The sequence below is a fragment of the Chiloscyllium plagiosum genome, chromosome 4, assembly GCF_004010195.1.
Source record: "Chiloscyllium plagiosum isolate BGI_BamShark_2017 chromosome 4, ASM401019v2, whole genome shotgun sequence".
NCBI lineage: Eukaryota > Metazoa > Chordata > Chondrichthyes > Orectolobiformes > Hemiscylliidae > Chiloscyllium > Chiloscyllium plagiosum.
This window is the reverse complement of record NC_057713.1, coordinates 35264927-35291012: the sequence shown is the minus strand read 5'-3', so window position 1 is coordinate 35291012 and position 26086 is coordinate 35264927. Positions and strand designations below refer to the sequence as shown.

The following is a 26086-nucleotide window of genomic DNA, read 5'->3' as shown; positions in this document are numbered from 1 at the left end:
TATGAGATAGACAACGTTGGCCGAGTCGTATGAGTACCTGCTGCTTACATGGTGGCTGGTGTCCTCACGTGTAATGGTGGTATCCATGTTGACACTCTGACATGTCTTACAGCATCTGTCGTGACAAGGTTGTATGGTGTTGTCCAGAAAGCCGGGCAGGTTGCTACAAACAATGATCTGTTTGAGGTTTGCTGGCTGTTTAAATGTGAGAAGTGGAGGTGTGGGGAAGGTGCTCATCCTCATTGATAATGTGTTGCAGACTGCAAAGAACATGGCATAACATTTTGGCTCCAGGGATATACTGGACAACGAAGGGTACCCTGTCGGTTGCAGCTCATGTCTGTCTCCTGAGGAGGTCATTACAGTTTCTCGCTGTGGCACTTCGGAACTGGCGGTTGATGGGTTGAGCATCGTACCCCGTTCTTAAGAGGCATCCTTGAGTACTTGCAGGTGCCCTTAACATTCCTCCTCATCTGAACAGATCCTGTGTATGTGTAGGGCTTGTCTGTAGGAGCTGGCTGTTTTAATATGTTTCGGGTGAAAGGTAGAGAAGTGTAGCATCGTGAGGTTATCCGTGGATTTGCGGTAGAGTGTGGTGCTGAGGTGCCCATCCTTGATGGAAATGCACATGTCCAAGAATGTGACAGATATTAACGGTAGTCCATGGTGAGTTTGTAGGTGGAATGAAACTTGTTGATATCACTGTGTAGTTGTTTCAGTGACTCCTCACCATGGGTCCAGAGGAAGAAAATGTCGTCAATATATCTGGTATATAGTGTCGGTTGGAGGTCCTGCATAGAGAAGAGGTCTTGTTCGAATCTGTGCATGAAACTGTTGGCATCTTGGGGTGCAAATTTGATCCCCATGGCTGTTCTGTGTGCCTGGATGAAGAACGGGTTGTCAAAGGTGAAAACGTTGTGAACGAGGATAAAATGGATGAGTTGTAGGACGGTGCTCAGAGATTGACAGTTGTTGCTGTTGAGTACAGAGTCTGTTGCTGTGATGCCATCATTGTGGGGGATGCTGGGGTAGAGTGCTGAATTGTCCATTGTAATGAGGGATGCTCCTGGTTCGACTGGTCTGTGGGTGCTGAGTTTCTAAGAAATCTGTAGTGTCACAACAGAAGCTGGGTGTCCCCTGTACAATGGTTTCAAGATGCCTTCGACATAGCCAGAGAGGTTCACACAGAGGGTCTCATTGCCTGATATGATGGGACGTCATCTGGTATTTATATATGAATTGAATTGAATTGAATTTATTGTCACGTGTATCTCGTCACACTGAAAAGCTTTGTTTGCGAGCAATACAGACAGATCACATAGTTAAGTAGCATAGATAGTAAATAATAGATAAACAGTGACAAAAACAAAAACACAGGTACAGGCGAATGTTAAGAGTTTGTGAGTCCATTCAGTATTCTAACAACAGTAGGATAGAAACTATTACGAAAGTTACTGGTGCATGTGTTCAGGCTTCTGTACCTTCTCCCTGATGGTAGAGGTTGTAGAAAAACATTGCCAGGATAGGATGGATCTTTGAGAATGCTGGTGGCCTTTCCTTGACAGCGGGCCTGCTAGATGGATTCTATAGATGGGAGGTTGGCCTTTGTGATTGTCCGGGCCGAGTTCACCACTCTTCGTAACCATCTCCAATCTTAAAATGGCATAGCTGCTATACCAGGTATGAATATGGCCAGACAGAACGCTCTTGATGGCGCACCTATAAAAGTTGGAAGGGTATTCACCGTCATGCCAAATTTCCTCAGCTGCCTGAGGAAAAAGAGACATTGTTGGGCCTTTGTAACCAGTGTGTCCACATGAAGAGTCCATGAAAGCTTGTTGTGGATAACCACTCCCAGGAGCTTGACACTGTCTACTTGTTAATGCGTAGGGGGGGCATGAGTAAGTCAATAATGAATTCCTTGGTTTTGCCGGCAATGAGAGCTAGGTTGTTCTCAGTGCACCATTTTTCCAGGTCTTCCACCTCCCGTCTGTAGTCTGTTTCGTTGCCATTTGAGATTCGACTGACTACGGTGGTGTCATCAGTGAACTTGTAAATGGCATTTGGCGATGCAGTCATGGGTATACAGCGAGTACAGTAGGGGGCTGAGTACGCACCCCTGGAGGGCTCCAGTGTTGAGTGTTAGTGAGGATGAAGTAATGTTCCCAATCTTCACTGATTGTGGCCTGTGGGTCAGGAAACTGAGGATCCAGTTGCAGAGAGTGGGGCTTAGTCCGAGATCACTAAGTTTAGTAATCAGTCTCGAGGGGATTATAGTGTTGAAGGCTGAATTGTAGTCAATGAGTAGGATTCTTGTGTAGCTGTTTTTGGTGTCAAGATGTTCTAGGGAGGAGTGAAGGGCAAGTGATATGGTATCTGACGTGGATCTGTTGGTTTATTTCCTGACAGTTTGAGCATACATGTCAAGCCCAGGGCAGTGGCCCTCCGGTGGGGTCCAAGTTGACTCCTTCTTTGGTCGCCCCTTTATGGTTCCCTGTGATGACTATTCCGGTTCCTTGGTGAGATCATTGGGATCACTGCTGGCATCTTGAAAGAATTCCCAGACTCATTCATCTGACGAATTCCTCCGTGTCTGCAAGACCCAAGGGGTCCATTTTTGGTGGTGGGCAGAAATTGACCTTATTTGACCTCAGACCTTTGGGTGACCATCCTCTAAGGCAGGCTCTGTCCAGGCAACAATGCAAAGTAGCCAAGCCGAGGCTGATAGCCAAGTTCAGTACACATGGGGATGGCATCAACTGGGACCTTGGACTCATGTCACACTACAGGTGATCCCACTACACACACACACACACACACCTACAGACCTATACACTCACGCAGATCTTCTCTCATGCACAGAAAAGGGCCTTTCAGCCCATTGCATTCAAAGCGTCAAAAACAACTACCTAACTATTCTAATCCCATTTTCCAGTATATTCCCATTGCCTTGTATGCCTTGGCATTACAAACGCACACCCAAAGACTTCTGACATTTTATGAGAGTTTCTGCCTCTATATGTCTTACTGGCAGTGAGTTTCAAATTTCCACCTCCATTCAAGGGAAAAGTATTCCCTCTCCTCTAAACCTCTTGCCCCTTAGTTTAAGTCTATGCTCCAGGACATTTATTCCCACCACCAAGGGGAAATGTTTATTTCTGTCTGCTCTATCTATGTCCCTCATAATTATATACAGCTCAATCATTCCCACCCCCACCTCAGTCTCCTCTGTGCTAAGTAAAGTAACCAAATCTGTCCAATCTCCCTTCAAAACTAAAACTCTCCGGTCCAGGCGATATCCTGGTAAATCTCTTCTGCACCCTCTCCAGTACTGTCACATCCTTCCTATAATATGGATACCAGAACTGCACGCAGGATTCTAGCTATGGATTAAATAATGTTTTATAAAGGTCCTACATCACCTCCCTGCTCTCAAACTCTATACCTCAGCTAATAAAGGCAAGTATTTTTAAAATCACTTTATCCATTTGTCCTGCTACCTTAAGGGACAGAGGTATGTGCACATCAAGGTCCCTCTGATCCCTTGGCTAACCCTAACCAAGCAGCTCAAATTTATCTGAATTGAATTCCATTTGCCACTGACTAGCCTGTCTGGCCAGTCAGTCTATATCCTGTATTCTAAGGTTATCGTCCTCAGTATTTCTCACTCCACCAACTTTGTATCATCTCTGAACTTACTGATCAACCTTCCTACCTTCAAATCTAAAAAGGGCCCAACACTGACCCGTGTGGGACCTCCAGACATCCCTCAACCATTACCCACTGCTTCCTGCCACTCAGCAAATTGTGGATCCAATTTGCCAAATTCCCTTGGATCCCATAGGCTCTTAACTTCTCTCTCAGTTTCACATTTGGGAACATGCCATTGATCCTCAACAGTTTTTGTTGCTAAACTCCTTACCCAGTCCACTCCAGCCAGCCCTGCCCTCATTCCTTTGTAAATACCCTTCTTTAAGTTTAGTACAGTTGTTTTTGGCCCAGTTTTTCCCTCTGAAACTCAACGAAGTAGAATTTAACCATGTTAAATTAAACCATGTTATTGTTGCTGATTCCTAGAGGGTTTTTTGCCCTGAGATCATGGTGGATGTTGGTATATTACATGACAGATAATTTTAGACACAGTGAAGGTGTTGAGAGAGATGTGATGAGGTTGAGCTAAGTTTCATCCATGAGTGATTACATGTATGTGAGTAGGAAATCTACTGTCTTTACCTGTTCTGCACTACTTATAAATCTACGTCCACACCAAAGTTGACTGTTAATTGCTTTTATGTGTCCCAGCAAACTGTTCAGTTTCTTTAAATATATTTTCAATTTAAATGGTGTGGTGTAAAATTATGTCCCAATACATGTGTGAATCATAATGTAAAATTTTTTAAAACAAATGGGGATGGACAATAGCCTTTTCAGCAATCTGTACATACCAAGTATGAATTTTAAAAAAGGAAATGTTTTGGCACAGTTAACACAATTATTTGAAAAGCACTAGCGGATCTTTGATATCTATCTAAGACAACAAAGTCTCATTCAGTACCACACAGAAACATTAGTGGTGACTATCAGCTTAAGTCATGGTGTGGGACGTGAACTCGTAAGCATTGACTCAGAGGTGAGACTGTTCCTGGTTAAACTAAGGCTGTTACAAGGCCAGCTTACTATGATTTGGAAATGTCAGTGTTGGACTGGGGTATACAAAGTTAAAAATCACACAACACCAGGTTATAATCCAACAGGTTTATTTGGAAGCACTAGCTTTCTGAGCGCTGCTCCTTCATCAGGTGGTTGTCCAGCTTGCTGGCATTTAGTCTGTAATTTCCTGATATCTTGCCATGATTTTGTTCATTTCTTGCCTCCATCTGTTTAAAAAAACCTATAACAGGTTATGTCGTAGATTACAGAAAAGTATCTCCTGTTCCTAATTTCAGGTGAAAGTGGTTCTGGCAAGACAGAGGCGAGCAAATATATAATGCAGTATATTGCAGCCATCACCAACCCCAGCCAGAGGGTGGAAGTTGAGAGGTAAGATCTTGTTCTGTGCAGCTTTCAAGTACTCTGTCAAGTTTCGTGAATCCCATGCCTGGACCACATGTAACAGCCTGAAGAAATCTAGCACTTTTAACATAATTTAAAGCTCCGCTCCTGAGAGGCTTTAAGAAGGATTATTGGACAAAATTTGATAATAATCCAAAGAAGGACTGGCAGTCAAAACCTCTATCGAGGAGGTATGTGTTAAAGATCCAGAGGGAGAAAGACTGGGATCAAGGTCCAGAGCTTAGGGTCAAGACAGATGAAGACACCAATGATAGAGTAAAGGAAATGGGAATACACTAAGGGCCAGAGCTGAAGGCTTTATGAACTGTAGGAGAAGGGGGGGCTGGGGGGGAGTGCAAAGCAAAGAAATGATGGCTGAATGGATGCGGTGTTTATATCATTTTTGGAAATGGGCAGCTATAAAATCTCCAATGGGATACCTGGGAAATGACTTTTGTCCAGTAGTTAAAACCACAAATCATACCATTAAGCAATGGAGAAAATGTCCTCAACACCCTACTGTCTGTAACATGCTGATATCAATGGCTTAACAACATGGTCTGCTATCACTTTTTCAGGGAAACTTTGGATGGATGATAAATGATGATGTTGTCAATGATATTCACCTTCCTAGGAATTATTTTTTAAAATGTTAAACAATTACTGAATTTCTGGAAAACTTCTGGAATGTTTTGGATCCATGATCTTTGCTTTTCTCTATCTTTAATATTTGTCAGTACACCATCATTGATGACCTTGCATTCAATTGATGACTCGGGAATTTGCTTTTTCAACTTTTCCCATCACCTCTCCAACTCTTAAAACCTCCTTAATGTTTGTGTTTATGTGTTGGATCTGAGTCAGCTGTTAACTGATTACGCACTTATGAAATAGTGGGATGTTTTAGAATGTTGAAGGCACCCATAAAAGTCATTCTTGATAATGGTAGCAAAGTAAAATCGATGAGTTTAAAATTGTATGAAGGATAAACATAAGATTGAAGCTTGGGCAGTGAGAATGAATATTAATCCCAAGGATTCCAACACTTAAATCTGATTATGAAATTAACTGAATATGTTCGCCTACCGCAGAGAAAATTCTTGTGCAGAGAAGTGAATTTTTTGGAGCTTTACCTTAGCTCTCGCTGTTACTGTTTTCAGTCTGTGTATTTACATGATATATGTTCACCCCTTTGCCACTTCCCCCTCCCTCAGTGTAAAAAACATTTTGCTGAAGTCCAACTGTGTCCTGGAGGCTTTTGGGAATGCAAAGACGAATCGGAATGACAATTCCAGCCGCTTTGGGAAGTACATGGATATCAACTTCGACTTTAAGGGGGATCCCACTGGCGGACACATCAATAACTATTTGCTTGAGAAGGTAAAAAAATGTCTTTTGTTTGTCCTTCTAGTGCTCTATACCCAAAGTTGAAAGGTGCAGGAATATACTTACACCTGTTTCATTTTTCTCTCCTTTTAAAATCTTTTGGAAGGAAAAACCAGTAAAAATCCTTGAAAATATTTTGGAAATGGTTGTACTGGACCTCCATTTTTAAAGTACACAGATGGGTCAGACTAGTACCTCTCATCATCTCTCTCCCTATATCTCATACATTTTATGAGTCTGCTTTTCACTGACTCTCTGTCTTTATCTATCTGTTGCCGTGTCTTCATCTCTAACTGTGTTAGTATATTTTATTTTATCTCTATGTTTATCATTATCTCTTTCTAGTTCTGTCTCTTTTTGAAGCTCTGTTTATTTTCCCCTCTTTTTTTCTTTTTGTCAACTGGGGATAAATCTGTGCCTCTCCTGGGCTGTGCTTACTTGCATAGCACTAACACATAGCTTCTATTTAAATAATTCACAAGTCATCGGCATTATTATTGAGCAAAGCATTTATTCCCCTCCCCTCAAAGAAATGCTGGTGGGGAACTACCATCTAAACAACTGAATATTTCCTCGGCCATTACAGGAGCAGGGTAAGAGTCAACTCCATAACTAAAGGTTTAAAGTCACTTATAAACCAGGCTGGGTGAGGAAGGCAGATTTTCTTTTCTAAGGTTTTAATAAACCAGGCGAACTTTTATAATAAGTGCTTAGTTACATAGCACTGGCCTTTATGGTCCATACATAGGTGGGAACACACGAATACATCTGAAAAACAGGCTAGCTTGTCCACCCTCTCCCTCTCCCAAGATAGTGTGAGGAGGTGGGGAGATGTCAGATGGGCTGTCCACCTTTGGGTCTCATTCCTCTGATTTAATGAGAACGGGGGAGACCTATGTGAAAGTGAGGACTGCAGATGTTGGTAATTAAAGTCAAGAGTGTGATGCTGGAAAAGCACAGCAGGCCAGGCAGCATCTGAAGAGCAGGATAATCAATGCTTTGGGCAAAAGCCCTTCATCAGGAATGAGGCCTATGCCTAATGTATAGTCTTGACCCTTTGCTGATTGACCCTGACCAGTGAAAGCAGAAGGTTTGCCAATGTTTTGAGTCCCTGGTGCCAACCATAGTCATTTTCAATCCTCGCGCCATTCTCTTGTTCTGTCCAATGCTCTTCGCCTGCCAACCCCTTTTGTTGTGAACTGCCCTCTGACCCAGGCTAGATCCCAGACTTAGTTGGAGGTCATACCCATCATTGGTTGCATCCTCCTTGGTTTAGCCATAGTGCTAGCAGTCACCATTGCTCCTGGTGGAGCTGCCAATAATTCAGAGTTCCAGAAGGCTGTAATTCCAGCTGGGGAGATGCTGAGGTCTTACAAAAGAACACAAAAACTAACAACTAGGAGTAGGGGGAGGTAACTCAGACACTCAACCCTACTCCGCCATATAATACACCATGCCACATATCATCTTGGCCTCAACTCCACTTAGCTGCCTGTTCTCCATTACCTTTCAAGTTATTGCAAATTTAAATATCTGTCTATCCCGTCATTAACTTTACTCAGGTCTTGCCTTGTAATATTTACAGTTAAGTTAAAGTGAAGTCAAGAAGATCTAGGCCATTAAGTTATATTTAAGCTTCAGGTGGTGGCATTTGAACTCATGGTTATAAATCAATAGGCTGATATTATATAAGAAATGAAGGAATCATTAGGATGAGATGGGCACTGCAGGGTGTAGTGTGCTTTATCTCCCTTTCCAAAAAGATTTTGATTTAACTCCCTCCCCCTCTCCCAACCTCTTCCTCACCTTTGATGGTTGCCATGGCCTTTAATTGGTTTTGCACATAAATTATTCTATTGGAAGCATAAGTGATTTACTAATGTTGGTTAATAGATTTTAAAAAGGGTCATTTGCTGATGGGAAAATGAAATGCTCAATTGTCTGTAAGAGTTATTTCTGGATGTTATAAAAATAAATCAGTAGGATGAAGCAAAAAAATTGGTCAGCATGATGTCCCCTCCTTTTCTGCCTTGCTTTTTCCTCACCTTTGATGCTCTGCATTGCTCTTAATGGGACTTGCATGTAAATCAATCAACTGGAAATCACGGGTGATTTACTGTTGGAAATAATAAATGAAAAAAATACCACAGCTGATTTGGTGATGGGGAAAAAGAAATGTTCAGTTGTGTGTAAGAGCACTTCTGGATAGAAGAGGTAAAAGATTGATAAAAAAAACAGTAGCAGTAGGTCAGGTCTCTTGTGGTGCAGTGGTAGCATCCATACTTCTTGGCCAGAATGCTTGGGTTCAAGTCCCACCTGCTTCAGAGGTGTGTAATAACATGACTGAATGTGTTGATTTTTAAAAACATCTAAATCAGCAGGCCATGTCTATGCTACTAATTCCTTTGAGCATACCTGACCATCAGCTCTCTCAATTCCTGAGCATAACGTCTCAGTTTACTTGTTTTACATCTAGCGTTGGATGAGCAGAAATTTCCTCCATCAAAAATTGTAAAGACCAAGACTTTGTTCCCAAAGTTCACTTCCCAACACAAACTCAGAGACATCAACTCCATCTCTTTCTCGATAATCATTTGAGACTGAACCGGGCTGTTTACAAATCTCAGTCATATTGTCAAATTTCATACTTGATCCTGAAAAGTTTCTGGCCTTATTAGCTTTGCCTTTGTCAGTCCTAGATTTGACTGTTTCAGTCACCCCTCTCACTTTCTGCTTCATGTCAACCTGAAGTCATCCAAAGCTCAGTTGAGTCTCACCTAACTTGTACTGACTCTCATTCGCATATTGCTTCCGTGCTTAACATTGACTCCCAATTTAGCAAGGGATTGATTTTAAAATCTCATCCTTGCCTTAAAATATTTCTATGGCATTGTCCTTCCCTGACTCTGAATTCTCCTCCTTCCCTTCACCCTTCAAGATATCTGTGATGCTCCAATTCTTATCATGAACATTCCCAATGTTAATTACTCCATCTTTGGTGACCTTGCTTTTAGCTGTCTCAGCCTTAAATTCTAGAATTCTGTCCTTACACTTCTCTCCTCTCTTCTATTTTTGACTACAGTGAAGCTCCTTGGAACATTATATTATGCTAAAAGCATTAAGTAATTCTAAGCTGTTATTCTGACAAACTATTATCCTTTGTTGTAGTCTGGAGTTCCAGCTCAGAAAACCTTTTGGTTATTAGAATCAAAGAAAATGCTATTCTAATAGATGCCCATTAAGATGGACTTGCACACAATAAGTATTTCTGGGAAATATTTCAACACTAGTACTTATTGTCACTGTTCTTGAATTGTGATTTTTATTGTTGTCCCCACAGTCACGAGTGATTGTTCAACAAAGAGGTGAAAGGAATTTCCATTCCTTTTATCAGGTAACCATTCTTTTATTTTATTTCTTTCTATTTCTTTTATTATCTGTCTCAATTATTTGTTTTTCACAACAAACCAAGGTTGATTGAGTTCTGCTCGATAATAGATTCTAAACACTATTGAAAGTCCAGCCATTTACATAGAATCTCATACATCTATGGATTCTCACAGCTTGTAGGCAAATGTAGTACACAATAGGTTCCCACAAAAACACAAGCAATAGGAACAGGAGTGAACAGTATGCCACAGAGCATTTCCTGCCACTCAATATGATCGGAACTGATCTTGAACATCAACCTGGCTTTCCCACCAACTCCCCATATTCCTCGATTTACTGAGAGATCAAAAGATCATTTAGCTTAGCCTAAATATATTCAATATTCAATGTCAGCGACAATCCACTGACATAGACAATTCTAAAGTTTCTCGATTTGGAGATGCCGGTACATGTAGAACTCCGAGCTCAAAAACTGCATGAATTTATGTAAAACTCCGTTATCTCACTTTTTAGATTAGAATCAATCTAAACGTCATGGCATAAACAGAGAACACAGGGGGCCAACACCTTCAACATATTGTCTAGCTATCACCCATTGTTAACAGCTAACCCGAGAACGCAACATTTTTAAAAAAAAGTTTTGTGATTTACACATGAAAGAGGTGAAACTATCACTGTATTCTAACAGATGAAAGGCTTAACAGACAATCCATTTTTCAATGTATAATTTCAGTTACATCACACTGTAAATTTTTGCTATAAATTCTGTGTGTTAGGATTGAGCCCTACACCACCACCTGATGAAGGACCGTCACTCCGTCAATGTGTGCTTCCAATTAAACCTGTTGGACTGTAACGTAATGTTGTGTGATTTTTAACTAAAGTTTCTCAACCTTTTGAGCGAAAAAAATTTCTCCTTATGTCCATCATGCATATGATGCACAGAGCTGCCATCTAGTGGAGGTTGTGAAGAAGTGAATAATGTCAATGGACAAACTGCAGAGGCTCAGGCCAATGCTCTGATGACACATACTCAAATCCCACTATGATCTGGAGATGCCGGTGTTGGGCTGGGGTGTACAAAGTTAAAAATCACACAACACCAGGTTATAGTCCAACAGGTTTAATTGGAAGCACTAGCTTTCGGAGCGACGCTCCTTCATCAGGTGGCTGTCACAACCACCTGATGAAGGAGCGACACTCCGAAAGCTAGTGTGCTTTCCAATTAAACCTGTGGGACTATAACCTGGTGTTGTGCAATTTTTAACTTTGTAAATCCCACTATGGCAGTCTGTTCAATCTCAGTTCAAACACTTTTTAAAAATTGGAATTAAAAGCTGTTCTGTAACCATTGCTAATTATTGTAAATCCGTCTGGTTGACCAGGAAAATCGATTCTCCTGGCCTGATTTGGCCCACCATGACACTGGATTCACAACAATGTGGTTGACCTTAAAGTACCTTCTGAGATGACCTTGCAAATTACTAAGTTGTATCAAACCAGTACGAAGTCAAAAAGGAAAGAAACTGAGTAGAATGCTGGGGAATGACATAGGAACAGGAAATGACATCTGTAGTCCTGTCAAATTTTCGAAATCCTCTTTAGCAACAAGAAGCTGCACAAACTGATCAAGCAACAGCCTTACAAGGTCCCAGGCTCCATTAACTGGGGATGTCCCACCAACAAAACAGACCCATCAGATGTGGTGATAATACAGCTGGGTGGGAGTTACCATCAGATTTTGTTTCAGTTTAGAGCTTAGGATCAGAAAATCTTTTGATGGTTAGAATCAAAGAAAATGTTATTCTAACAGAGGCCCTCAATGTGAAATGAGCCATCAACATTAACTCCGGCTAACATAGAGTTTCATGACATCAAGTCAAACATAGGGCAGGAAAGCTCCTGGTGACTACTATTTATGCCACCCTGTTCCTCAACAGATGACTTAATCCTCCTCCATATCACCACCTGGAGGAAGCACTTAGGGTGGCAAGTACACAGACTGTAATTTGGGTGGGGGATTTCAATGTCTATCTCCAAGAGTGGCTCGGTTGCACAATTACTGACCAAGCTGGTCAAGTCCTAAAGTACATTACTGCAATACTTGGATCTGTACCAACAAGAGAAAACAACCTACTCAATCTCATCTCAACAATTTAACTGTCACAGATGCATTTGTCCATGGCAGTATTGGTTGGAATGACCACACTGTGGAGACAAAGTGCTAGTTTGCACTGAGGATTCCCTCCTTGTGTTCCACTACATTAAATGGTGCAGACTTTGAACAGACCTAAACACTCAAACATGTTATTATCACTAGACTGTTAATCCAGAGACCCAGGTAATGTTCTGGTGGCAGATGGTAGAATTTGAATCAACAAAATAAACTTCCCTAGCGATCAAGGTCCAACTGCAATTTCTGACAACCTTCCTCACTGTCCACGATACTGCCTATTTTAGTGTGATCAGCAAACTTACTAACATGCCTTATACATTCTCATCCAAATCATTGATATAGATAACAAACAGTAATGGGGCTGGCACCGACTCCTGAGGCACTCCACTAGACACAGGCCTCCAGTCTGACAAGCATCCTTTCACTATTACCCTCTGCTTCCTACCAGCAAACCAATTATGTATCCAATTTGCCAGCTCACCCTGGATTCCATGAGATCTAACCTTCTCGAGGAACCTACCATGTGGAACCTTATCAAAGGCCTAACTGAAATCCATATAGATGACGTCCACTGCCCTGCCCTTGCTGTCTTTCCTGGTCGCTTCGTCAAAGAACTCTAACAAATTTGTGAGGCATGATCTCCCATTCGCAAAGCCATGCTGACTATTCCTAATCAAACCCTGTCTTTCCAAATGCACATATATCTTATTCATCAGATGCATCTCAAGTAACTTACCCAGCACAGATGTTAAGCTTATTGGTTTATAGTTCCCAGGCTTTTCTTTGCAGCATTTCTTGAATAATAACACAATATTCATTGCCCTCCAGTCTTCTGCGACCTCACCAGTGGCTTACGATGATGCAAACCTCTGCAATTTATTTTCTTACCTTTCGCAGTATTCTTAGATATATCTGGTCAGGACCAGAAGATTTATCCACCTTCATACATTCTAATACATCCAGAAACTCCTCTACTGTGTTATGGACTGTCCCTAAGACATCACCATGAATTTCTCCAAGTTTACAAGTCTTCAAGTCTTTCTCCATGGTAAACACAGAAGAGAAATATTCATCGAGAACCTTGCCCATCTCCTGTGATTCTACACATACATGTCCACTTTGGTCCTTTTCTCTCTCTCATTATTCTTTTTCCTTTGATATATTTAAAGTACCTCTTTGGATTCACCTTAATCTTCTTAGCTAAGGCTATCTCATGCCACCTTTTTGCCCTCCTGAGTTTCTTCTTCAGTAAACTCCTGCATTCCCTGTATACCTCCAGGGATTCCCTTGATCCCAACTGCCTGTACCTGAGCCACACCTCCTTTTTTCTGGTCAAAGCCTCAATATCTCTTTTCATCCAGGGTTCCCTATTCCTGCCAACTTTGCTCTTACCCTCACAGGAACATAGAGACCTTGAACTCTAGCTATCTCACTTTTAAAGGCCTCCCACTTGCCGGAGGTCCCTTTACTTGCAAACAAACTACACCAATCAACCTCTGAAAGCTTCTGTCTAATTCCATCAAAATTAACCTTGCCCCAATTTAGAACTCAGACCAATCTTGTCCCTCTCCATTTTAAAATTAATAGAACTATGGTCTCTGGTCCCAAAGTGCTCCCCCACTGTCACCTCCATCACCTCTCCTGCCCTATTTCCCAAGAGTCAGTCAAGTCGATGACCTCTTTCAACATTTTCCTTCCAAGATCCGAAGGGCCGAAGGGCCGAAGGGCCGAAGGGCCTGTTTCCACACTGTAATGTAATGTAATCTAATCTAATCCTCAGCATCACAGATGTCAATTTTCATGTCCATGTGATATCAAGAAATAGGTGGAGGAACTGAATACTGCAAAGGTTATAGGCCCGGACAAATTCCAGCAATAGTACTGAAGACCCAACAATGCAGAAAATTTCCCAGCTACGTCCTGTACATAAAAAAAACAAGGCAAATCCATTGCGGCCAATTATCACCCCATTAGTCTGCTCTCAACCATTTGCAAAGTGATGGAAGCTGTCATCAACAATTCTATCAAGTAGCATTCGCTCAGCAATAACCCACTCACTGATGTTCTGCTGGGATTCCACCAGGGCTGCTCATTCTGACCTCATTACAGCCTTTATCGAAACATGGACAAAAGAGCTGAATTCTAGATTAGATTAGATTACTTTACAGTGTGGAAACAGGCCCTTCGGCCTAACAAGTCCACACCGCCCCGCCGAAGCGCAAACCACCCATACCCCTACATTTACCCCTTACCTAACACTATGGGCAATTTAGCATGGCCAATTCACCTGACCTGCACATCCTTGGACTGTGGGAGGTAACCGGAGCACCCGGAGGAAACCCACGCAGACACGGGGAGAATGTGCAAACTCCACACAGTCAGTCGCCTGAGGCAGGAATTGAACCCGGGTCTCTGGCGCTGTGAGGCAGCAGTGCTAACCACTGTGCCACCATGCCGCCCTTAGATGTGAAGTGAGATGATAGTGACAATGCCTGATACTAATTCAGCAACTGGCAAAAGGATCATCAAGGAGCCCTTGCAAAACCGGAGTCAATGGGAATCCTGCAAGAAATGTTCGGAGTACTACCTGGCATAAATGAAAAAGATCACTCTTGTTGGGAGTTCATCTCTTGCGCTCTCTAGATGTTGGACAGACTTTGGGAAGGCATGGGGTGAACTACTCATTGTTTATTTCTCCCTCTTATCTGCTGTGAAGTGGTCTTTATATGGCTTTCCAGTTAAGGTTCCAGCCAATAGTAATCCCCACAATGTTGACAATGGGAGACTCGGTGATGGCAATCCCATTGAATAACAAGAGAAAGTAGTTAGATTCTCTTTTGTTGAAGATGGTAATTGCCAGGCACTGGTAAGACATGAATGTCACTTATTAGACCAAATTCCTAAGTGAGTCCTCATTCCAATACGCAGTTATTCCTCATTTCACTCTCTCACAACCTAGATCAGTTTGTGTTTTTTTTAATGATGCTGAATGAGAGATGTCTGTTGTTCAGGAAATTAGAAGAGATCACAGCACAGAAGATGGCGGCATGGTGGCTCAATGGTTAGCGTTGCTGCCTCACAGCACCAGGTTCAATTCCAGCCTTGGCTGTCTGTATGTGTGGACTTTGCACATTCTCCCCGTGTCTGCGTGGGTTTCCTCCCACAGTCCAAAGATGTGCAGATTGGCCATGCTAAATTGCCCATAGTGTTAGGTGCCTTAGTCAGAGGGAAATGGGTCTGGGTGGGTTACTCTTCGGAGGTTCAGTGTGGACTTATTGGGCCGAAGGGCCTGTTTTCAAACTGTAGGGAATCTAATCTAATCACAGCCCTTATTTGAACAGTGATATCAGGTCGTTTACATCCAGAGAAACGAATATGTCTCCCTTTATGCTCTAAAGGGGACAGAATCAATCATTTTGATTCAGATACATGGATACCACCAACTAAGTCAATCTGATATTTGTGTTGTGGATGTGCCACGGGTTATAGGCAGAGGTGTGTAGATGCATGTATAGATCTGTTTGTACATTATTGTGTGCTTCTTGTGTTTGCTTTTGGGCTTTGGGCTCTGTGCAGGTGGTTCTGGCGATAGTTGTGTAAGAGTGTTTCTCAGTGTGCATTTCGGTGTTTGTATTTCTGTATATGATCGCACACATGTGTTTGCATTTGAGTGTTGGTATATCTGTGTATTTGAGTATTTATGGTTATCAAGATATGAGTATATTTGAGTGGATCTGCATGTGGATGTATGGGTGTGCTTGAACACGCATACAGGTGTACATCATAGATGTATATTTGTTTGGTGTTTTTTTCATAGTTTATTTTGTGGTTACACATTGAATATTGTATGGGTTTGTGTGCTTCTGGCTGGATTAGCATGAGAGTGCAAACAAATCTGTGAATATGTGTGAACATATTTGTACATGCTTGTGTGATTGATGAGTTGTGAGCTTGTTTTGAATGAAAATCAAATCTCTTCCCCAGGCAGGAGCAATGTGACAGTGAGACACACAGAGAAGAAAGCCAACCATTTAATCTCTGGTCTGTACTAATTTAGCTGACCATAGCTGACAAATGCAATGGAGAGGCAGCAGTAACAATTAGCATCAGGCTCCTTGAACTAAAAAGGAGAGATATTACATCTTGCTGAATTAGAGGAGGTCAGAAAGAGTGGGAGAGTTCAAGATGTCAAAGAAAGATACTAACTGTTTTAAGACTATGAAACGAGAGGGAGAGAGAAAGAGGAATATTCTGAGAGTGTAGTTATAGGTTATAGCTGAAGGTGGAAAAGTCCTTCAGAAGAAAGTAAACATCTCCCTGTTTCTATTCAGGAGTGAGAGAGAAATACTAATCTAGTTAGAAATGTTGAAGGTAGTTTATTGATAAAGGTACACAAGAGGGATGGTTTCACATCCTGTGTTCTAGTTATTCATTAAATTGATGGAACAGATTCCAAATAGGATTTCAATAACAATCACTGAAGGATTGGAGTTAACTGCTTCAATTTACAGTTGAACACTTTGACTGTGAAGGTTAAGTTCTTCTGCTTCTATTCACTTTGGACTTGTGAAGAGCCATACATTTTGGAATTCTATGGAAGCCATATGTAGAATCCATAAAATGTTTAAGACGTTTCTGCACAAGGAAGTTAATTTATGTAGAGGAGCAATTTCTGTTACTGTATGTAATTGAGCTTTGGTTCAGTGGTTACAGTCTCACCCCTGAGCCAAATTGTTAGTGATCCATAATCCATTTATTCCCCTCCAAAAAAAAATTGTCATTGGATATAGTTAGACGTGAGGGAAGTTACATGAGCAATGGGGTTACTCTACTTAAGCACGTACTTCACAGATTTAATATATAATTTCCTGTGATGTGCTTACAGTTAAAAGAATAAACCGTTGACTCAGAGCGTTGTGGTTTCAGTTCACATATCAAACACACATGACTTATTAAAACTTTTACTCACTTGGAAACCTCATCAAGCTAATAATAGATATGGCACTAGGTATGTGTTTTTACAATTGAATCTCCATTTGTATACCATGCCAGTGAGGCACAATTGCTTCTTGTCTTCTGAGCCAGAAGGTTCTGGGGTATAGCAGACCCTGGAGATTCACTGCAAATTGAACACAGACTTGAGACTGAGTGTAGAATTGAACTTGAGACTCCAGAGTCATTCTGAACAACAGCATATCAAAACTACTGGAACACTATCTCAGTGATGGTTCAATTCAAAAGGTCTGATCATTTTTGGGCTTGCTTGAGAAACATTGATCACAAAAACTGGGTTGCCACAAAAATGCAACTAATGGACAAATATGTCTGAAGAAGAGACTTTGCCACCATTCGTTTGTCTAAATGTACCACTAATATGTTGTGGTTCTGTTCGCCGAGCTGGGAATTTGTGTTGCAGACATTTCGTCCCCTGTCTAGGTGACATCCTCAGTGCTTGGGAGCCTCCTGTGAAGCGCTTCTGTGATCTTTCCTTCGGCATTTGTAGTGGTCGTCCAGCTATCCTTAGTAGCCACACACGCAGATAACAAGCAACATGAATTTGACTGGGACAACACTACTATTATAGGACAAGCCAAACAGAGAACAGCCAGGGAATTCCTAGAGGCATGGCACTCATCCACAGATTCAATCAATAAGCACATCGATCTGGACCCAATATACTGGCCACTGCAACAGACAACTGGAACTGACAACCGGAAGCGGCAGATTCAAACCACTACAAATGCCAGAGGAAAGATCGCAGAAGCGCTTCACAGGAGGCTCCCAAATACTGAGGATGTCACCTAGACAGGGGATGAAACGTCTGCAACACAAATTCCCAGCTCGGCGAACAGAACCACAACAAGCATCCGAGCTACAAATCTTCTCACAAACTTTGAGTACCACTAATATGATTGACCATGAGACCATAAAATACAGGAATAACATGAGGCCATTTGGCTCATCCGATCTGCTCCACCATTTGATTATGGCTAATGTATTTCTCAACCTCGTTCTCCGGACTTTTCCTCATAACCCTTGATCCGCTTACTCACCAAGAATCTATCTATCTCTGTCTTAAATACATTCAATGACTTGGCCTCCACAGTCCTCTGCAACAATGAATTCCACAGATTCATCACCCTTTGATTGAAGAAATTCCTCATCTTGCTAAAGGGCTCTTCCTTTACTCTGAGACTGTGTCACCAGGCCCTAGTCTCTCCTACTAGTGGATACACCTTCTACATGTTCACTCTATCCAGGTCTCTCAATATCCTGTAGTTTAAATCAGATTGTCCCAGTCCTTCTAAACTCCACTGAGTACAGATCCAGAGTCTTCAACCGCTCCTTATATGACAAGCTCTTCATCCCTGGAATCATTCTTATATAGCTACTTTGGACCCTCTCCAATTCCAACACATCTTTCCTTAGATACAGGGACCTAAACCACTTATAATATTCCATGCACGTTCTGAATGGAGCCTTATACAGCCTCAGAAATACATCTCTTCTCCTGTATTCTAGCTTTCCTAACAGTGAACTGAACCTGCACGTTACCCCTAAAAGAATCCTGAACCAGGACTCCAAAGATCCTTTTACTTCAGATTTCCAAAGTCATTCCCCATTTAGAATATAACATACTCATTTATTCTTCCTGCCAAAGTGAATGATTTCCCACACGTTCACACACTCTCCTAGCGTGTCGAACCTTTCTGCAGCCTCTTTGTTTCCTCAACACTACTTTGTCTCTCCATCTATCTTTCTGTCATCTGTAAACATAGCAACAATGCCTGTAGCTGCTTCGTCCAGACCGTTGATATACAGCATGAATAGTTGTGGTCCTAATGCTGACCCCTGCCGAACTCCATGAGTCACCGACCACCATCCTAAAAGGGGACACTTTATCCCTAGTGTCTGACTTCTGCCAGTCAGCCCATCCTTTATCCATAGTCAATCCCTTAGCCCTAATACCATGGGCTCTTATTTAACAGCCTCCTACGTGGCAGTTTGTCTGATTGATTCTTAATGATCTCTAAAATGGTCTAACAAGCCAACCTTGTTGGGGGCATTGAGGATGGCCAATAATTATTACTAATTGGTCACATTTCAAGAGTAAAATGTTTTAAGAACTTTGGGTTTGGTTCATGGAGTGAAACGTTTGGTGTGAAGTTCCTAAGTGTGAAGGGGGTTGGAAAATGACTTGTGTGAAATTGCATTTGAGAAACACCAATGCATTTAAGAGTTTCAAAACTCTATGAAACAAAACACATTCTGTTAAAAAAAAGTGCATGCTCATTAGACCTGAATACTGGATCAGAAAAAATATATAAATTCTCTGCCAATTTGTATATTTTCAGCTGATCCTGGGTGGCTCTGATGATCTGTTGAAGTCCTTGTACCTGCAGAGAGATGCTGAAGAATATGCATTTATTAGAGATGGAGCGACTGTCAATGTAAGTATGCATAGGGTGAAGTCTTTTGGATTGAAATTAATTATCTTGACAAGTACATGAAATTAATAAAATAGATCTATTGTCATGTTACAGCTGACATTAGTTGGATATTTGACTATGAGATTGGCTATTACAGCCAAGTCTACCCTGGTCAACACATGCAGTGAGGTAGTTTCCCAGGACACAATTTTGCAGGAACAAAATGCTACAGATGCTCAGAAATAAAAAGAAAAAATAATGGTAATACTCAGCAGGTCTGGCAATAGAATGTTAACTCTGTTTTTCTCTCCCCAGATGCTGTTGGACCAGCTGAGTGTTTCCAGCAATTTCTGTCATTGTGTCATTGTTTACTCAGGTTTTTCTTATTGTTCGAACCTGGGGAGTTGACCTGTCCTGGAGTCCTACCCTGTTCTGGATAGGCTTTTATGTAACAAGCATTTTTCTGACATAGCCAACAAATCATTTTAGGGAAAGAGTGCAACACATCTTTGTGAAAACTATGGGGTGAGAGTGTGAATCAGCAGGAAGTGAATGTGTCACTACATACTAAAAGGGAATGTGGTACTACAGAGAGAATATCTGCATGTGTCACTATGGAAACAGAGTGTTAAAAAGCTCTGGTTTAAACACTCTTATGTTTGTTAGTAAGTTTTCAATTGTGTTGCAAAACCATATGATCATAAAGAATAAGACTGAAGTCACAGTCGAGGTGGTGGTGGAGGTGATGTCACTGGCCTGGTAGTCCACAGCTAATAATCTGGCAACATGAGTTTGATTCCAACCCTGTCAGATGGTGTAATTTAATTCAATAAAATTTGGCATTAAAACACCACTACAACCCAACCATATAATCGTTGTTAATTGTTGTAAAATCCCATTTGGTTCATTAATATCACTTAGAAAAGTTAATCTGCCATCTTTACTCAGTCTGGTCTATAAGTGGATCAGGTCCACAGAAATATGGTTGACTCTTAACAAGCTTCAGAAATCGTCTGGAAAGCCAATTATGGTCAATTCAGGATAGGCAACAAATGATGGTCTTGACACATCCCCTGTAGAATAAGAAATAAATCCAGGGGAATCATCCTACCTTGTCATGCTCTGTAAGCATTTTGTAAGTGAGATTACCTCACATTCTTCAAACCTCAGGAGAATGCAGTCCTAGTTTCTTCCATCTCTCCTTAAAAGGGAATTCCACCATCCCAGGAATCTGGCTGGTGGACACCCTTCCAGCCTAGCAGAGAGTAACTCCCTGATAGTTCAAGATGTATTTACTTTTTCCTTAGGTACTTGCAGTGATTTAGCCTCCTCAATTCTTCATAATAGATAATTCCAGGAATTCATTCCGGGGGAAGAAATTCCTTCACATCTCAGTTTGCATTCCCTACATTCCGATCCCAATGGAATAAAGGTAGCAAATCCCAACAAAGACAATAGTTCTCTGAGGAATGTGAAATACCTCTTATCTCCTGTTCCTTTAACAAAGCATCCTTGGTAATCAGATATTCAACAGAAGATGGACCATTAAAGGTGAATTGCTTGCATAATAGAATCCTGGTTTAAGATAATGTTCTGAAAGGGAACTAATAAATGATCTAATCAAGTTACAATTGCAATATGTGAAGTCTCTCCTCACTTTTATCCTTGCCTATTATTTGTTGACATTCTCAGTTGTCCATATCTTTAAATGGGAAGTATTGAGTCCACCAAATTTAGCCTGAAGCTAGCTGTGTCATCAAACTGCAAGCTATAAACTCTTTGGGTTTCATAGACACAAATGTCAAATATGGCCAACTTATCATTTATCATTTATAATCTGTGTTTGATCAGAAGTCATACAACACCTGGTTATAGTTTCTGCAGTGGTGACCATGAAACTCTCATGAATTGTCATTTACCACCCCATCTGATTCATTGATGTCCTTTAGGGAAAGAAAGCTGCACTTACTTTGTCTGGGATGCAAGTGTCTCTAGACTTGCAGCAATATTTCTGATTTTTAACTTAGCCTCTAAAACTCCATTCAAGGGCAAATAGGAACGGAAGATGAATACTGGAAATGCCAGTGATGCTCATAGCCACTGAAAGAATTAAGAAGCAGCCACTACCTTTCACCATGAAGAATTCCAGACTTGTACTACATAATGTGTTAACGTCAACCTATGATAAGGTCAATTCACTCAGGCAGCTCTTTCCCTGGGTCAAAGGGGAATAGTTCCTGTTGGGGAAAAGTTAACATTATTTGCCTGGAAGCCATTTTCCTAATCTGGCTGAGAAACCATTTTGTGTCTCCAGCCAGAACTTTGTTGGCTGTGCATTTCTTACTATGAGGAAATGAAAAAGGTAGGCCTTATCTTCCTAAGGTGTCAAGATAGTGTTTCCTCCCTTTGCTGAATGATCAGCACAGGCTGTAGTAAACTGACATACACTTACCAATTAGTCCCACTTCCTTCACAAGTTATTGCCACTTCATGGTCATTCAGCTAATTAGGGATATCTCTGCTTAGTGTTAGCAATCTGTGTAACTAGAACAGACTGTGATACCATTTATTCTGTCCACTTGTGGAATGCATAATAGTGCTTTAGTTTTGAACTTAATGACTAACCTCTAATTTAGTACCAACTTGTCAGCATGCCACACTGTGTAATTAACGATCAGCTCCTATCTGTTTTCTCTATATAATCCTGTAGTATCCTGATGTACTTTGGAATAACACCGAACCACAGTTAGGATGGTGAATTCCCCATGATATATCGTGTAATAAACTAATCAGTTCGCATGGTCCGAGTCTCAAGAGTTATCTTCAACAGCTCCTGATCACTTTTATCTTTCAACCTTCTACATAACCATTACCATATAGCTTGAAGCTTACTCTTGTCAATTTCTTTTCTTCACATGCACTTTGATTGATTTTCAGTCTGTGATCAATGACAAGGAGAATTTCAAGGCTGTAATGAAAGCAATGGAAATCATCGGATTCAGTGATAAAGAAATTGATACCATCTACAAAATCTTGGCCACCATCTTGCATTTGGTAAAGATAAACTTTGATCAATATTTTTTGCATTAGAACATCTGAACAGGAATAGACCATTTTCTGCCACTGAATTAAATTATAGACGAAGAACACTAATTCCATTTCTAGTCTTTGTTCCACTTTTAATAATCTGCTTAAGTAATCTGATATGTATATTTATTGAGCAAGGCTCAGAATTAATACATGTATTAATAGGTTTTTAAAATGATGAAACTTAACAACTCTAATACCATTACTTCATAAAATTCTTTTGATCTTCAGCTTTGAAAGTTGTAATTCATTCAGCATCCAGAGCCTTTTGGATGGCTAGGTTCCAGATTTTCACCACCCTTGGTGTGAAAAGAGTCTTCCTGGTTTCACGCTGAATTATTCTTAAAATCTCTGCTTTTAAAATTGCACTCACTAGTTTTGGTTGACCCAACAAAATGCTGCAACTTCCTTATTAAATGTTTTCATCATTTTAAAGATCTATTCATTTTGAATCTTGCCATATAAATTTTAAAGATGAATAACAACATCATTAAAAATAAAGCACTTGAATGGATTTCGGGGTATGACCTCTCAGTCACCTGCCTTCCTTGGGACAAATGAGATCCTGGTCGTTTCCTTTCAAGCTACAGTGAAAATGTGTGAAAAATGAATAAAACAGGCAACTCTATGGGAGAACAATTTCAATTCACCCACTTTTGGTGTTACTGGAGACAAGTCTGTGGTCAGATGTGCAATTTGCTCTCAAGAGGTACAAAGATACTTCAACCAGTTCACAAGCTGCCCCTATGATAGGACACCTTCTGATTATCTGACCCGACCTCTACCCCATGTTCAATTAGCCTAACCATGTGACTAGCTGTCGAGTGGGAAATCTGTCGAAAACATTTAAAAGGGGGATTACAGAATTCAGTGGGAGCTTACTTCTTACTGGACTAGCCATATAACTATTTTGATCACAAGATCAGACCAGAGGCTGACAATCCTGCTACAAGTAAACTCATCTCTTGACTCCGCAAAGTCTGTCCATCAATCTTCGAGGCACAAGTCAGGGATGTGATGGAATACTTCCCAGTTGCCTGGATAAGTGCAACTCAACGAGTTTGACTCATCCAGGACAATAGTTTATTTTATCATTCGCCACCTTAAACACTATCTCCATCACCAACACACAGCAATGTGTAACATTTACAAGTTTGCACTGCAGCAATTCACCAAGGCTCATTAGACATCACCTTTCAAACCTGGAAACTCTATGACCTATACAGATAAGGACATAGGATACATTGGAACAGTACCACCTGCAAAATTCCCTTCCAGCCACAGTCTATGTTGTCGAAATTTTGTCATTGTCATTGGGTCAAAAATCTAGAACTCTGCTCCGAGCAGTCCAAAAGACATACCTACACCACATGGACAACAGCAGTTCATGAAATCAATTCACCATCACCTTTTCAGGAGCAATCAGGGATGAGCAATAAATACTTATCTAACCAGCAACACACACATCCCATTAAGAAATTAATGAGAAAACACAATTTAATGTTACTATTGGTTTCCAATGATCTGTTTTAGCTGTGCTATTTACTTTATTTAAATAGCCTACCAGTACACATGGATTAATATATAAACGTCAGTATGCATTACATAAAGACAAATTATGTTCCATTACATTGAGTTATTAATGAAGTACATGAGTTCATAAGATATTTGAGCAGAATTAGGCCATTCGGCTCATTCCATCATGGCTGATATGCTCCTTAAAGGTTTGAGGCAATGGAGAGATTCATTCCAATAAGTGTTGTGTACGTGGAGTTCAAAAATGTTTATAGAAACACTGCACATTTGGCTTGTTAGCAAAACTGATACCCATTGGATTGCAATTGGTACAAACTTAGCTAAGAGACACAGAATAGAGAGTAGTGCTAAATTGTTGCTTTTCAAACTGTAGGGAAATTTGTGTTAGAGCCCGTGTATTGGTGTTGGGGTCACAATTTGTTTTGATATAAATCAATGACCTAGATTTGGGAGTGCAGAAGCATAATTTCAAAGTTTGCTGATGACACAGAGTATGGAAATTAACAGTGATATTTGTGGCAGATGTCAGGAGCACAGACCAGTCAAATGACCAGATGAAATTTAGCACACTTATTTGGTAAATAGAATTTTAAAAAGCAATTAAACTCAATGGTACAATTTTCTAGAGGGTCTCTGAGGCAAGACGGACAGAAGGATGTATATTTACAAGTCTTTGAAGGTGACAGGATGTGTTGAGGAGGATTTTAAAGGTGTACGGAGTCTTGACATGTTTAATAGTGGAGTAAAGTACAATAGCAAGAGGAAAATGCTAAATCATCATAAATTGCTGGCTAGACTCCAGGGAACTATTACATCTAATCTGGCAGGAGTGATGTCAAGGTTTTAGAAAGAATGCAGAAAGGAAAAAGAGTCATACAAGTAGTCACAAAATTGGACAAACTGCAATTGTTCTTCTTTCAGTAGAGAAGGTGAGGAAGAGATTTGATAAAGACATTTAAAAGATTGAAGTGTTTTTGGTGGAAATGAAAAGTACAATCCATTTCTAGCAGCAGTTTGGTAATTACAAGATGGAGATTGAAGGTAATTCACAAAAAAAGACAGGCAGCCTGGGCAAAATGAATTTAGCACAATGATTTTTCTTACGAGCTAAGGTGCACAGCCTGAAAATTGGTGAGAACAGATTCAGGAATAATCCTCAAAGCAGAATTGCACAGTATTTGGAAGTGGAAACACTTGAAGGGCAATGGGAAAGTTATCAGAGTGGTGGAACTAATTACCTTGTTCTTGTAAAGAACTGACACAGGACAAATGGGCTGAAAGGCAGTATTATTCCATGACTGGCCAAATCCCGTGTGTTGCAAACATTATCGTATGACAGTTGTAGGCTTGATACTCAGAGACGTAAAAATGTACAAAACAGAAATAGACCCTGCAGCCTAAATTGTCCAAGTTGACCAGACATGCTAAATTAATCTAGTCCCATTTTCCAGCACTTGGCCCTTATCCCTCTCAGCCCTTCCTATTCATATACCCATCCAGATACCTTTTAAATGTTATATTTGTACTCACCTCCACCATCTCCCCTGACAGCTCATTTCATACATGCTCCATCCTTTGCTTGAAGACATTCTCCCTCAGTCCCTTTTAAATCTTTCTCCTCTCACCTTAAACCCATACCCTCTATTTTTGGACTCCCCTACCCTGGGGAAAAGACCTTGTCTATTCCATGTCCTCGTGATTTTATGGACTTCTATAAGATCACCCTCCAGCCTGTGACTCTCTAGGGAAAAAAGCACCAGCTTATTCAGCCATTCCCTATAGCTCAAACCTTCCAATCCTGGCAACATCCTTGTAAATCTTTTCTGAACCCTTGCATGACTTCTTAAATTTCGGATTATGGGAGTACATCAGTAACTGTGCTGGATGAGTAAACATGAGGTTTGGAGTTATAAATTTAAAGAACTGGAAATTTAAACATGATGGAAGATTTGAAATCATCTATGAAATGGTCTGCAAATAAAAAGCAGGCATCAGTAATAATGAACCTGGAGCTGTAAGATTGTTAATG

At 40.8% G+C, this 26086-nt stretch overlaps 1 protein-coding gene across 3 annotated transcripts in view; it reads left to right on the top strand.

The window, feature by feature from the left end:
* LOC122548945 (unconventional myosin-Id-like) overlaps positions 1-26086 on the top strand; it is a 141843-nt gene that overhangs the window by 14278 nt on the left and 101479 nt on the right. For all 3 annotated transcript variants that reach the window (XM_043687950.1, XM_043687952.1, XM_043687951.1), the window contains exons 3-7: positions 4947-5040; positions 6267-6432; positions 9779-9832; positions 19360-19455; positions 22372-22488. In XM_043687950.1, the coding sequence (XP_043543885.1) occupies positions 4947-5040; positions 6267-6432; positions 9779-9832; positions 19360-19455; positions 22372-22488 (527 nt within the window). The remainder of the gene's footprint in view (positions 1-4946; positions 5041-6266; positions 6433-9778; positions 9833-19359; positions 19456-22371; positions 22489-26086) is intronic.